Source organism: Periplaneta americana, chromosome 1 (assembly GCF_040183065.1).
Source record: "Periplaneta americana isolate PAMFEO1 chromosome 1, P.americana_PAMFEO1_priV1, whole genome shotgun sequence".
Lineage (NCBI taxonomy): Eukaryota > Metazoa > Arthropoda > Insecta > Blattodea > Blattidae > Periplaneta > Periplaneta americana.
This window is the reverse complement of record NC_091117.1, coordinates 164,568,201-164,582,516: the sequence shown is the minus strand read 5'-3', so window position 1 is coordinate 164,582,516 and position 14,316 is coordinate 164,568,201. Positions and strand designations below refer to the sequence as shown.

The 14,316-nt window shown below is 34.8% G+C and overlaps 1 protein-coding gene across 7 annotated transcripts in view; it reads right to left on the bottom strand.

Annotated features, from left to right (window-relative positions):
• LOC138703140 (guanine nucleotide-binding protein G(q) subunit alpha) overlaps window positions 1–14,316 on the bottom strand; it is a 94,560-nt gene that overhangs the window by 5,897 nt on the left and 74,347 nt on the right. For 3 of the 7 annotated variants that reach the window (XM_069830787.1, XM_069830812.1, XM_069830777.1), the window contains exon 8: window positions 11,043–11,150. In XM_069830787.1, coding sequence (XP_069686888.1) covers window positions 11,043–11,150 — 108 coding nt within the window. Of the gene's footprint in view, window positions 1–8,815; window positions 10,040–11,042; window positions 11,151–14,316 lie in introns of those variants that run through there. The other 4 variants (XM_069830827.1, XM_069830806.1, XM_069830819.1 and 1 more) reach the window with 2 other exon arrangements.

The following is a 14,316-nucleotide window of genomic DNA, read 5'->3' as shown; positions in this document are numbered from 1 at the left end:
AAGTCCTATACTGTCTAACAGTTCGAGAAATAGCTACAAAACTTGACATAGGTTACAATGCCATCCGAACACTGTAGAAGAGGCTGTGCTACAAAAATTGTGCATGATGGGTGTCTCATTTACTTTCAGAGGAAAAAAATTGCAGTGTCAAAACACCTGTTATCACTGTTTCAGCAGTACAATGAGGATGGTGAAGGTGTTGTGATGGTTGACAAGAAGAAACCAAGAACCATGTCCTTGGCTTTCAAGGTTATGAGCACAACTTCTGGGACAGTGAAGGTGTTATGATAGTTGACTTCCTGGCTCACAAGAAACTGTTAATATACTGTAGATCAATTTCAAAAGTTTCGTTAAGCACTGCGTGACAAACAACCTGGCAGAAAAGTAATTTTCAACAAGACAATGCATGATCGTACTGCGTCGTGGTGTCGCAGTTTAAGGCATCCTGCCTGGGACTCGCATTACGGAATGCACGCTGGTTCGAGTCCTCATAGGGGAAGAAATTTTCTCATGAAATTTCGGCCAATGTATAGGACTGGTGCCCACCCAGCATCATGATGTACTTGGGGAGCTACGATAGGTAGCGAAAATCCAGTTTCGCAAACCAGCTATAACAGCTGGGGGGATCATGATGCTAACCACATGATACCTCCATACTGATTGGATGATCGTCCACCTCTGCTTCGGCATGTGGACGTGAGGCCAGCAGCCGGCTGGTCGGTCTTGGCCCTTCATGGGCTGTAGTGCCATGGGTTTACTTTTATTTACAATACACGATCACACATGGCACCATACAACAAATTGAAAGAAATGTCTGGGAGATTTTTCCTTATCCCCACTACAACCCGGATTTAGCACCATCAGACTTCCACCTTTTTGGTTTCATTAAGGAAGACCTGAGGGAGAACATTTCATGATGATGAAAAAGTGCAGTCCTGCATGAAGATGAAATATAATAAATCAAGCAAGAAAAGGGATGATATTGAGAAAACGGTCTTACACAACACAGTACGAAATGTCTACCAGTTTAGACCACCTGCACGACATCCAATAAGGTGATTGGATTAAACTCCATACCTAGTAAACATTCATTCTCAGTAGTTTAGGGTTGTTAGTCTTGTAGGAAGACCACTAGCACACTTTTGACACAATGGGAGCATTCACATATGACAAATTAGCAATGTTCACCTTATTTATGGAGCAACAGAAGAATCAACAAATGTAGCAAAAGAACTCTACCATAAAAAATGTCCAAACTGTCGATTTCAAATAGACGAACGTTTGTTGATTGCACAGGCTGCAGGAAATTAAACCCAGTAGCATCACAAGGCTGGTGTCAGTTGTGGTCTTCTGGATTAATTTCCAGCTCGTGGAGTGCACAATGGCCATTTGTAACTATGTGATATAGTTGAAATACACATCCTTAAATCAAAAGAAGAAGAAGAATGCTGCAAGAAACAGGATCTCTTTGCCTAGGAATTTGAGTCGTGATGTTGTAGAGCAACAATGACAAGATCAAATGTTGGAATTTGTATGCATGATGGAACACCTCCTTATTTCACTAGAAGAGTTCGTCTACACTCAAATCATTGGATTTGTTGAAGAGTTGTCATTTGGCTGGATTTTCATTTGTGAGGAGATCTTGATGAGTTATTCCCGAGCATGTAGCATGTAGCTATGTGGAGGCAGATGAGAGTTTCTTGGTGTCATTGAATGGAAGCCAGCTGTCGAGTTGGAGACATTTCGAAACTGGTTATGAAGGGTACCATCATACAAACTGTTCAATAATTTTCTTTATTAGTCAAAAGATGATATGTCAGAGGCTACTTTATTTAGTGTTTTCTGTAGTTTTTCACTACCCATAAGGTTTCTAAAGCTTCATACTGTATTGAAACAACTACATTGTGTTTAATAGATAACATTAGATTTTTTATTATTATTATTTCTTCATTTTGTACAATCTGCCACGGTTTCCAAACTTTTTAAAATTAATTTTACGACATTTCATCAACTACTGTGGTTATCTAGCATCTGAATGATATGAAGGTGGTGATATCGGTGAAATGAGTCAAAGGTCCAATGCTGAAAGTTTCAGCATTTGCTCTTAATGGGTTGAGGGAAAACTCCGGAAAAAACCTCAAGTAGGTAACTTGTCCCAACCAGGATTTGAACCTAGGCCCACTCATTTCATGCAAACCATTACTCCACAGCGGTGGACTCCAAACAATTGCTGCTTTGGAAATCCGAGTGATAAATGAAAATTACATGACAGTGAATTTAATTCCTTGATGATACAGTTGCTAATGTAAAATGTATCACAACATTGATTTTCAATATTTGGATACACGTGAAACCTGAGCTTCATCTTTAGTTACTTGTTTGTTCTGTGACTGTGATCTTCACAGCACATTGCATTCCTGCTCTTTTTGTTACTACGTAATTACACCCACATACTCTCAAGGTAAACAAACTGAATAGCAAGAGGCCGTGTAATTTTATAAGTACTAACAAACATAAAAACATATTATCAAATGGAAACTGTTTTCATTTAATTTGGTTCATTACATTGTTCCCAATTACCAGTAACAATATTTGCACTCATCCCTAACATCCTGTTAAATTAAAATTTATTTAAGACTAAACTGAATTACAGTACTATCAGTAAATACTATAACTGTAAAGAAATTAAACCGCTAAAAAAAACTGGTGCATATAGATGTGGAAAAGAATTGCCATAAATATCGGTGCCAAAAAAGAATGTAACATGAAGATGTTGAAGAAAAGTTCATAATTCCCACTATACATGCAGTACTAAAAACAAAGCACATTCATAAGGAAAGACAATGTACATTCAGCAAGCAAAAATCTTTACATTAATGAATTTTCTGCAACACATTTTTTAACAAATTCGTGCAGACAAAAATATAGAAAATCAATCCCAGAACATGTAAGTATAACAAATAATAACATGCCATTAAATGCAAAATAGTGAGAAATAATATATTTTATTCATCTGCCTGTAATATCTGGTGACCACTAGGGTCCAGAATATTAGCACACATATTCATAAAATTTTTACTTGTTTCTTTATCTCCCCCCCCTTCCGCCATTTTAATTTGTGGGGGACATTTTTTTTTTTGTTAAAAGTACAAATGATGGTGCAATATATAAAGGGAATCTAAATAATCCCGTGAAGGAAATCTACTGAGAATCCCAATCCTGGAGGATTTTAAATGTATACAGGCCTATAGACCTACCTCTTCTGACTCCAATTAAGAAACTATAATCATGCCAGTTCTTAACAGGTATTTTATAGAGATCACTGAAGTAATTCAAACATGGCTCGTATATATATCTCCTTCTTCATATCACTTATTAAGCCTGGTAGTCTGTTACGGTCTCACTCCATCATTTCAGCGGATGGCTCAAATATCTCGTATATAGATATTTTTTCTATATTAACTTCCATAACTTGAACAATGGTGAGAACCAGGCCATAGGTCTTCTGAAGTTTTTTACTGATGGCACTGATATCCACTCTTCTGTGTGAACCACATGCTAACACAATGTACTTCTTCCCACGTCCTTACATGTAGTGAAATTGCTAATGACTCTATGATGTCGACTATTTCTGAGAAGTTCGATCTTCATGTAAAAATCCTATACATGTGCTGAAGTATCAATCTCATTGCAACTATGATGATGACAGTGGTTTGTATTGTGGATTCCACCTGGGGTTGCTCGAACAAGTGTGTTATACGTTTAAAGCTTGCCCATGGCCAAGTGGTTAGCTTCTCTGCCATCAACATGGCAGCCCAGGTTCGATCCCCATCTGGGTCATGAAGGAATATGTGGTGGACAAAGTGGGCACGAGGGGTTTTTCTTGGGTTTCTCCTATTTCCCTCATCACTGCCATCCTCATTCCACCAATACTTCGTAATCATCCTCAATCTGCGAGGTCCTGACCTACACCCCCAGAACAGGTAAAAAAAAAAAAACTGGAAGTTGTACATACCTATGTTTAATAAGACATTATTATATGTTTAATGCCTTAAGTACAACATAGTCCAACTGGTATCTTCTCCCCATGATGTCTAGATCTTCTTCACAAAAACAAGTGAAAAATACTTATTTTCTGCTTCTGTAAGACTTGCAAAAAACATACATTCGTATGTGATAACTGAATTATATACAAACTCATTCCACTATTATATGCCGAAAGCATGTCACTTGCAAAGCCTTCATTCAATTTCTACTCATGAATTGGGTACATACAATACATTCGCGAATTATATCTCACTTTTCTGTCCTTAAAATATATTGTATGACTAATGAAATAAGTTATGTCTCATTTTGTATAGAGAATGGCAGCTCACATTTTCTCATGATGTAACCACAACTTATCTCAGAAAATTAGTGTCAAATATACTATGGAATAGATTTGATGTGTTAATTTTGAGACTTGAATATTTAATAACTTCTTTCGGTTTTTATACTCCAGTTAATTAACTGCTAAGCATTTGTTATATTATATAAAGTATAGAAACATTTGCATACTTATGAGGTATCAGCAGACAATTTAAAAATATACACACAGATTTAGATATTCCAGAAAAAGTGAATTTACGGGGTTTAGAAGTAAGCTGACAGTATATTTAACTACTTTATTTATAGATACATGTCAATAGCAATTATTAGGTATTTATGTGATAACTAGAGCCCAGATATTCATATAATATTAGCTTCCATATATGTACAGCATCCCAAAAAAAGAATGAGACAACTCTTGGTGATGTAAAAGTCTAAGTTCTATAGCGCGGTTCACATGATATTGACGTAGCCATGCAGGAAGACATCTGATTGTGTATCCGTAACTTCACCCTATTCCAAAGTACACACCAGTTAAAATGTTATCATTTATCTGTCCTTTTCTGGTATAGGTCGCCGATGAGTCAGTAATCTTTTATCTTTTATGAAAGTATGGAAGGAACTGTGTGGCAAAATGTCACTTACCAAAGGGGAAAAACAATGTTATTTTGAAATGACAAATGTATGGCCATGACAAAGACAACAAGGACTGCGAGAATGACAAAAGGAATCATGAACAGGACAAAGACAAGGACCATGATAAGAACTAGGGCCATAATATGGACTATGAGAAAGACAGCAAGGACTACGACAAAGGCAATGACGATTTTTATTTTCTACTTTGTAAGATTTTAACCTAACAGCAAAGAAAAACAAAGAAATGTAACCTGAAAACATAACAGCAACGAAAGACATACAAATGCAACGCGAAAAAATAAAATTCGTAAGTTTCGATGTAGAATGGTATAAGCATAGTCGATTTTAGATGTTGACTAACATCTTTGCAGGGGTATGGATACTTTCCTTTATCACTTTGTAGAAACAGTGTACCATCAGAAACTTTACCTTAGTTAAATGAGGTGTCAGCTAACCATATGTAAATTTAACTGGTGCACAGAAGTTACATTTTAACCCTAGTTTTGTAGCCCTTGGTTACTACGTTTTTAATCAAGGCTGATGTACAAAGTCATTAAAGTTACAACTATTATGGGACTGAACATGTTTGTGCCTCTTATCTACTATCTCTCCCGACCTTCCTCACCCTACCCCAAAATAACAAACTAATTATTCAGCAAAATAAACCTCAGGACAAAATGGAGCATTGGAAGAAAGCTGCACTTTCAGAATTCTACCTACTAAATGACATGGCTAATGGCCAATCAATCATGTATTCATGTAAGAATCCCCGCAAAGTTGAGAACAAAAGGCACTGATCTGCAAGAGTAGGGAAATTTCACCTATTTCCTAGCAATGTAAATAAAAAAAATTAGTGCACTTACCTTTAAAGACAGTATTGTGTAAAAATATGTAATAACTAGAGAACAGCACAATATGAAGAACATTTTGCCAAAATATGAAATTTATGTTAACAAGATATGGAAATACGAAAAATTTCATGCTAAAATATCTTTGTTCCAAAACCATATAGAACAGGTTTACATTATTATTCACAAAATAACCTCCAGGGATAAAGTTTTGTCTATATTTAATAAACTACCAAATAAAGTACAATAAATCTGCACAGTGACAGTTTTTCAGCATCATAAAACTATGCAACAACTACGAGTAGTTCACTCAATTTTTTTTCCACTGAAGAGAGGAGACAAAAATATTACTTCTTACACAGACTCAATTTAACACTGGTTGCAATAGAACACAAGTAAGTTTTCTATATTTTCTGGCAAAAGATTACACCTTCTGTCAGTTAATATCATTTTATACAATGAAAAAGATTACACCACATCACATGACGTAATGGGAGTATACTTGTATTGTGTTAGTTTCGGTAGTTTTCCACACAGTAACATCGTGGTCATGCCTGGACTTGCCAGATTGAATCCTCTCAGTTTAAGCTCCACCTCTTAGTTTCTTGTGCCTCTGTCACACCTCTGTGCATGAGGGTTTGCCACTAAAGGGAAACTAAGAAGTGGAGCTTAAATTGAGAGGATTCAATTCGACATTGGAATTGGAATCCGGTGTGGCTTAGTGGATAGAATGTCAGCAAGTAGAGCTGAAAACCCGAGTTCGAATCCTGGTGCCGGAGAGAATTTTTCTCCACTCCACCGATCCTTCATTACATTTCGTAGTTTAACATTAGCAGGTATTTCATTGATCTTATCTTCAGACACCTCACTAACTTCATAAAGTGGAATGGGTGGATTGAGTTTTTCAAGTGTGCCCTAGAAAACACTATTGTCTCATTATGTCTGAAAAGTCTGGTTCAGTTGTAGTTACTGAAATATTAACGGGGGGGGGGGGGGAGATCATACAAAATATAAAGATTTTTATTAAATATGAAAATTTTTTGCGTCAATTGCAATCTTCACATCGTGAATCATGTAAATTGTTGTTCCCATACCACTAATAGGCATGGTTTGGAATAAGAAATTTCGCATTTTGCCTGTCTCTAGTATTAATCTAAGAAATACGTAGTACTGAGCAAAATATATATAGAAATATCTAACATAAAACTTGAGTATAAAGACTCTACTGATGTAAATCGACAACATTTTTTTTCTTTTTACAGAAGTGCACATGAAGGAAAAAATATGTAATGACATAAGAATCAGGGTCCTAGTGATAACCACTCATATTTGTAGGGTTATGAATTTTACAGCATGTATGAAAAGTAGAGCTTAGTAATTCCACATCATTTCTACTGCACTGCTGGGGATTTGTCAATAGAGGCATCTGCAACTGCAGACAGGAACTGTAGAGACCAATATAATGTCCAATTTGGGAATTTTGTTTATAATATTAATCGTTTGAGTAGCATAATGTTCTTTCATATGCCACAAATCTAGTATGACATAAGAACCTCAGCTTTACCTCTGTCCCAAAGACTTACTCCGGATTTCTTCGTCTGAAAAAAATCCATTGCTCTGAGTCAGATTTGAATCTGCAATATTTAGGATCAGCATCAAACGCGGAAACCACAAGACTACAGATGAAGTTGAACAACTCATTCAATAAATGTTGGAGCTTCACATTACGTAAAACAAATTTAATGAGTTATATTGCATGAATGCTGAACAATGTTACTGTATATCCATATAATTCATTCTCATTCATAGTTTTCTGTTCGAGGGCAGGTCTTTCACTGCAAACCCAGCATTCCCCAATCTTCCATTTTTTCCACCTTCTTCTTAGTCTCCGCATACAATCCATATATATTAATGTTATCTATCATCTGATATCTTCTTCTGCCCCAAACTTTACCCCTATTCACCAATCCTTCCAATGCATCCTTCAGTAGGCAGTTTCTCCTTAGCAAGCAATTCAGCCAATTCCTTTTTCTCTTTCTGATCAGTTTCAGCATTATTCTTTTTTCACCCACTCTTTCTAGCACAGCTGCATTTCTTATTTTCTCTGTGAATTTCACATGCTCCATTCTTCTCCATATCCACATTTCAAATGCTTCTAGTCGTTTCTCTTCTCGTCGTCGTAATGTCAATGTTTTCACCCCCATACAATGCCACACTCCACACAAAGTGCTTCACTAGTCCTTCCTTAGTTCTTTTTCCAGAGAAGATCTTTTTTATATTAAAAGCTTCCTTTTCCATTACTACTTCCTGGCAGCAGCTCATGTTACTGCTTATAGTACACCCCAAGTATTTGAAGCTGTCCACTTGTTCTACTGCCTCATTTCGAATTTGCAGGTTTACTTTCTTTATTTTCTTTTGATAACCATTGTCTTTGTCTTGTTTGCATTTATCTTCATCCCGTACTGGTCACAGTTGTCATTTTGCTCCAGCAGCATTATTCTTTGTATAATCTCTTCTTCTGCTAACAATGCCACATCATTAGCAAATCTCCTCTCCTTTCTAATGACTGGATATGTTGGAAAAATCTTCATTGATCCATTTGTCTTCTGGCTTTCCAATATCAGTCCCATTCAGAAGTGCTGGATAGCAATGGGCAGTGACTAAAGTCATTAACAAATCATATGCACTTTATTCTTCTTCCTTTTACTATCAATCCTCCTACGTTCTGAAAACCATGTACGCAGTTTTTCCACATCAAATTTATACTAAATAATACACAATCTTAAAATTATAAATATTGTACAGAATGAACTAAACTTTCATCAAGTTTTTAAGTATGTAAAACAACACACTGGAGAAAAAGGGAATGGCTGAAATGAAATTTATGAAATATATCACATTACAATGTAAATGCACCTTTGCTGCCACATGAATATAATCAGATAAAAATGAAAAGTTACACATAGTCACAAAGAAGCATTTAATAACTGTAATTTGTACATAATGGAAAAATATTAGATATATATTCTCAATTTTCAAATTCTTCGACACACTATGTTCTTCACATGCAAAAGCATTCATTTATACAGTAAAGTTCTTTATAAATGCCATGTAACTAAAAAATGAAAGTCTTCCTCTATGTCAACATTTCACTCTCAATGACAACAGCATCAACACGTATTGTGCAGATCTCATTACTGTTTGGAACACTGAATTCAAATGGTGCACAATCATATTGTAAAAATGAGGCAATCTCCAAAAAATTTTTATTTGTGAAACACCCATCAAGCTATCTCTGAGGAGGATGTCACAGAAAATTCCATGAAAGGTTCCAGATCAGATGCTGAAAACCTATTTATACATTTGAAAAATTGAAGTATGGCATACGACCAACATACATTAAGATTACTGAAACCATATTTTTGCCAAAATAATGGAGAAAGAAAGTAATAATATATAATACAGAATAATGCTACTGTACACATATGCACAACATGTAATTGCAACGTTTCCCAATATACGTGATTTTCATCTATGGAGAAGCTGAAAGGCAAAGTTATGAGCATATTACTCATTCTCTGTATTATAAACTTGAAAATATCGGGATATATTCTTAAAAGTTCACGTGAACAGCTCTTCTAGGTTTAAAAGAATATATATTGAAAATATGAGTTGTGCAGACAATCATAATTTCGAGGATATTGAACACTTTAACTTTTCATTACGAAAATGGGTTACAATTTACAGACAGATGGCTCCTCTGTAGTTATGGGGGGAAGGCAATCAGTGGTGATTCAAAGAACTTTCCTGTACCATGAAAGCAGTCATATGACTCTATTCTTAAGTATTCACAAATAATCCATAAAGCAACACACAACAAAAGTTTAACTATATGCACAATAATGAAAACTACATAAACATGCCTTCATTCCGGTTCTTAGTGATACGTAACAACATTATAACAACATATAACCAACTGCCATGAAAATTACGATTCCATTGAAGAATGTGACAAAATAACAATTAAACAAACTACTATTCACATCTAACTGTCCCAGCAAGAAGCAATAGTTCCACTTCACAAATAAATGCTAGCATGCCAGTTCATGCTAAGTTGAACTCTTTCAACGCATTCTGCATTATTGTATCCTTCACGGCACAGAACACGAGTTTAATATTTTCTGTGTCTGTTAACATTTACAAACACAAATAAGACAATTAGGGGCATTTCCATTTGTTAAATCCATGTAGCACAGTTGTTTGCAATTAATATTCAGATGTCAACACATATATAACCATAAAATAAGAGAAGACAAGGCAATCCATTTCCAGAAACATAGCAGCATGCAAAGAAAAAGAAAACATAAATTAGACATCAAATAATATTTGAAAACATGCCACAACATGTACTGTTTGTAAGTCTTTGACCATAAGACGCTACTATATGAATGAATTTAACAAGTTTGTTTATTATTGGATTTTAATAACAGTTTATTATGGACAAGCTGTTGTGTTAAGGTCCATCCAAACCAATACAAACTTTGTTTGTTGAAGTCTATGTATGTAGATTTAATAAATCTTTTCAAAGAGTAATATGTAGATTTAGTAACAGGTCTGTAAGTAGCAGTGCTGCCCTTCTTTGCCAAAGCATCAGCATTCTCGTTTCTCAGGATTCCACAATGGGATGGTATCCATTGGAATACAATTCTTTTATTGAGTGTTATTAATTGAGAGAGAGCAGTTCTCAAATGTACCATGTAGCATATACTAACTCATCGTTGCAGCTTTTTTCAGGTGTAGCTTATCACTTCCTATCAGTTACAATTTTAATTTCTTTATGCAGTGTTATAAAATTAAAAACCTAAATTATAACACTAAATATTGTATTATCAATTTATTTCATTAACATTATTGTGGAACAGAGTGCTTTTCATATATTCAATAAAAATTAAACTGAGTTTAAAACTAATTTGTGCTGTCACGAAGGATCGTAACAGAAGTGCTCATGTGTGTGTGTGTAATTATATATAATTAATCACAATAAATTCAAACTCAGTTCATCACAAACTTTCACCTAGTGTCAACATATAAGCCATATGGAAGAACTGTGAAGTTTATTAACCCAAATTAGCATGTTTTATGGTCAAAGTTACAAATGTGCAATGTTGTGACATGTTCAGTTGCTGGTACCTGTTGCGCAGGTAAAATGCGAATAGATGATTTTCTCGCTGTCAGGGTTCAGATCCACAAACATCCTCAGGATAAACTCACGAGCTGCAATTGCATCCCTCTGGGGACCTACAAGCAAAACAGTGGCACATTATAATTACCCTGATACTACAGAACCAGCTCACGATAAGCAGTGAAACCAGACATTTACATAATTTACACTGTTAGCCTCATATCTATTGTTGAGAAATTATTTTTTAATCAACAGTGAGTAGTTTGATTCTTCATCATTGGATCTCTTATTGAGGGCTTAGTGTGAAAGTAACGTAACTACAAAAATTTACATTTTTAGTTCTTTACATCAATCGATAATAGTTCGTTCTTCTACTTGGTCACAAAAAATCGTAACTCAGTCCCGAACAGTTTTGTATATAATACAATTTGTAACTACAAAACACGATGGTATAGATCATATGAAATAAGAATTTTGTTGTGAATAAAACACAGATTGTAGTTATATTAGTTTCACATTAAGTCCTCGAGTTATTGTCCTCCTTCTAGGAGCAACATGCCAAAATTTAATAGCATTGTTGTTTTCAACGTTGCCATGGTGCACCACGAGAAACAGACCTGCACTACATCATGGCAAGTATCTATCTTTGTCAATAATTCTTGTGCTCTCATCACATTTCCTCTGTAACTGCTCAGCTAGAGCTGTTAGTGTGAGGCTCATCCTTCACATTCATTAATCATTAGCAATTTTTTGATCATCTGAAAACAGTAGATCTTTTCAGCGACTTTTCACCATAGGTCTGCTTAAGTATATGAAGATTTCTGAACCACTTTTCCCAATGCAGCAATGTTCAGGATTCAGTAATATCTAGCTGCTCTACCATTCTAGAGTGGTTATATTAAAATGGCAATACTTCAACTTAAGCAATCGAAAATCTAATGAATACAGCACTAACAAAGTAAATATATTTAAACATACATACATACATACACACGTATATGGTTTTAAATGATGATCATCCAGTAACTAACATAATTCTATGTTTGGGAACCTTCTTCAAATTTTTCAACTTCTTGATAAGGAGTTCATTAAAATATATGTTTCCAGATCATAACTTTCTGTTCTTAGGTACAGTACTCACTTTTGAGTACAGTCGACTCCCGAAAATTCGCGGTAATTAATCCACGAACTTCCGCGAAATAGCGAAAATCGCGAATTATTTGCAAAGTTTCTTTTATCGTTATTTGAAGTCCAGTAAATATTACTCTGATAGGTTTAATTACTAAAATACATAAAAATCAAGTGCAAAATGTGAAATAGTGCAAAACAATTATCTGAAACATTATAATATCATACAGTACTGCAGTGGGATAGAATCTCAAAACAAGAAACACAAGTTCACAAAATATCGTAAGACACTTTAGTTTAACAAAAATAATGTATTTTTTTTATTGTGAAGAATACGTTTATTAGAGGATTGTTCATATTTTTCTGATTTTAAATAGCAAATTTCTTAAGAGGTAGGGAGAGAGCATAAATCGAGTAAAAACGGCAATGACGTTAATTTGCCCCCTCCCCCTCCTCCGAAAGGATCATGAATTAACTGCACATGAATTATTGGGAGTCGACTATACATATTTCAATTCATTTTCTGGATAGATGAGGTTAGCACTATGCTCTGTTCATCTTTACTTCTGTTATATAAATCTGATATTCATTTAATTAAGACCTGAATAGAAACCAGAGTTGCTCTAAAAATAATGACACAAACATTCATTCTATTAGATATACTTTATTGCAAGTTGCTCTACTAACTGAACTACCTCAAATCTTCATCTGAATCTCATTTTTAAGTTTTATGTGTACCAACATTACATTGTTTTATTTATAACTTGTTACTATCACGTCAAACTGAACAATTTTAATCTTAAAAATTTTATATACATAAAGGTAACGAAAATAAAAGCATTTCAAAACTTATGTACATACTTGGGAATTTCTAGATAGACCAACAAATATCTGACCCTGTACAGAATGAATAAAAAACACATGTTACGCAATTAAAACTGGAAGGTAGCCTACATGGTTTGAAAGCTTCTCTACTCAAATTATAAATACAAATGGTACACTATGATACAAATATAACTGCAGCCAAGATTATTATAATTTTCCTTGTTCACTCTTTTAAAATATAATTTGGTATCTACTTCTTTTAGAATATAGTGATTACTAAACTACAGGGTTACATCTTTGTGCTTGAGACTGCTGAGTAATACAATTTTTACTTGGGCGTGTTACCAGCCCAACTGCAAAACCCCCAACCTGGAGGATCAGAGTTTGATTTCGGAGTTTTCTTTCTCCTAGACAGATTGCCTTACAAGACGACTGAGGAAAAGATGGGCTTGAGACCAGAACAAGTTATTGGCGACCTAATCCCGGAAAGGAAGAAGAAGACTAAACTACAGTGGAGTCCAAATCTTCTGAAGTTTCATAAGAGCCAATAACGTGCAAGCGCGACGTTGTCAAACCTACAAAACGGGTGATGTGTGCTCCATCGAACTTGTCTGGCAGGAAGGATGGGTGACTGGTATTGAAAACAGATTACGCTCTCAATAACAAAACAGTGCAATACAATAACAAATAATTTATTCATACAATAATAATGTATTAAGAGATCATACCTTTAAATTGATGTTTGCAATTCCAGGGGAAAAGTCAATGGAGTGTTTTCGAAGTCATTTAAATTCGTCACTCTTTTAGGTATATTAATATGTTTTCTACGAGACAAACAATTTCTTAGCACCCTGTGTTTCTGCTTTTTGCACTTCTCTGCATACACATGACACAGTTGATACATTTATCGAACACGCTTTGGCAGCTAGTTCTTGACACTTAGACAAGTTAAGATTTTTACGGTTTTCTTCAGATGAATATTTTCTGAAGAAATTGCAGACAATATGATTTTCCGAACTTTGCTACTATATCCACTGGATCTATTATCTTCACTAGTACTGGCCTTGCTGAATGGCTTAATTGAATTTCATACGAACAAATAAAGTAATAAACTGATAAAAAAACACAGAAAATGTTTATTACAAACGAATTATTGATTTCACTGATAGACACAAAGCAAGTCAAATACCTACACACAACACAAACAGAAATCGAGCTGGCATTTTTGGCTCTTGCTTCATAATTATTTTTATCTAATGTTTATACTGCTGAATGGATACTATTTACAGTTAATAGTCCTGGTGCTTTGAAAGGCTTTCTTATAGGAAT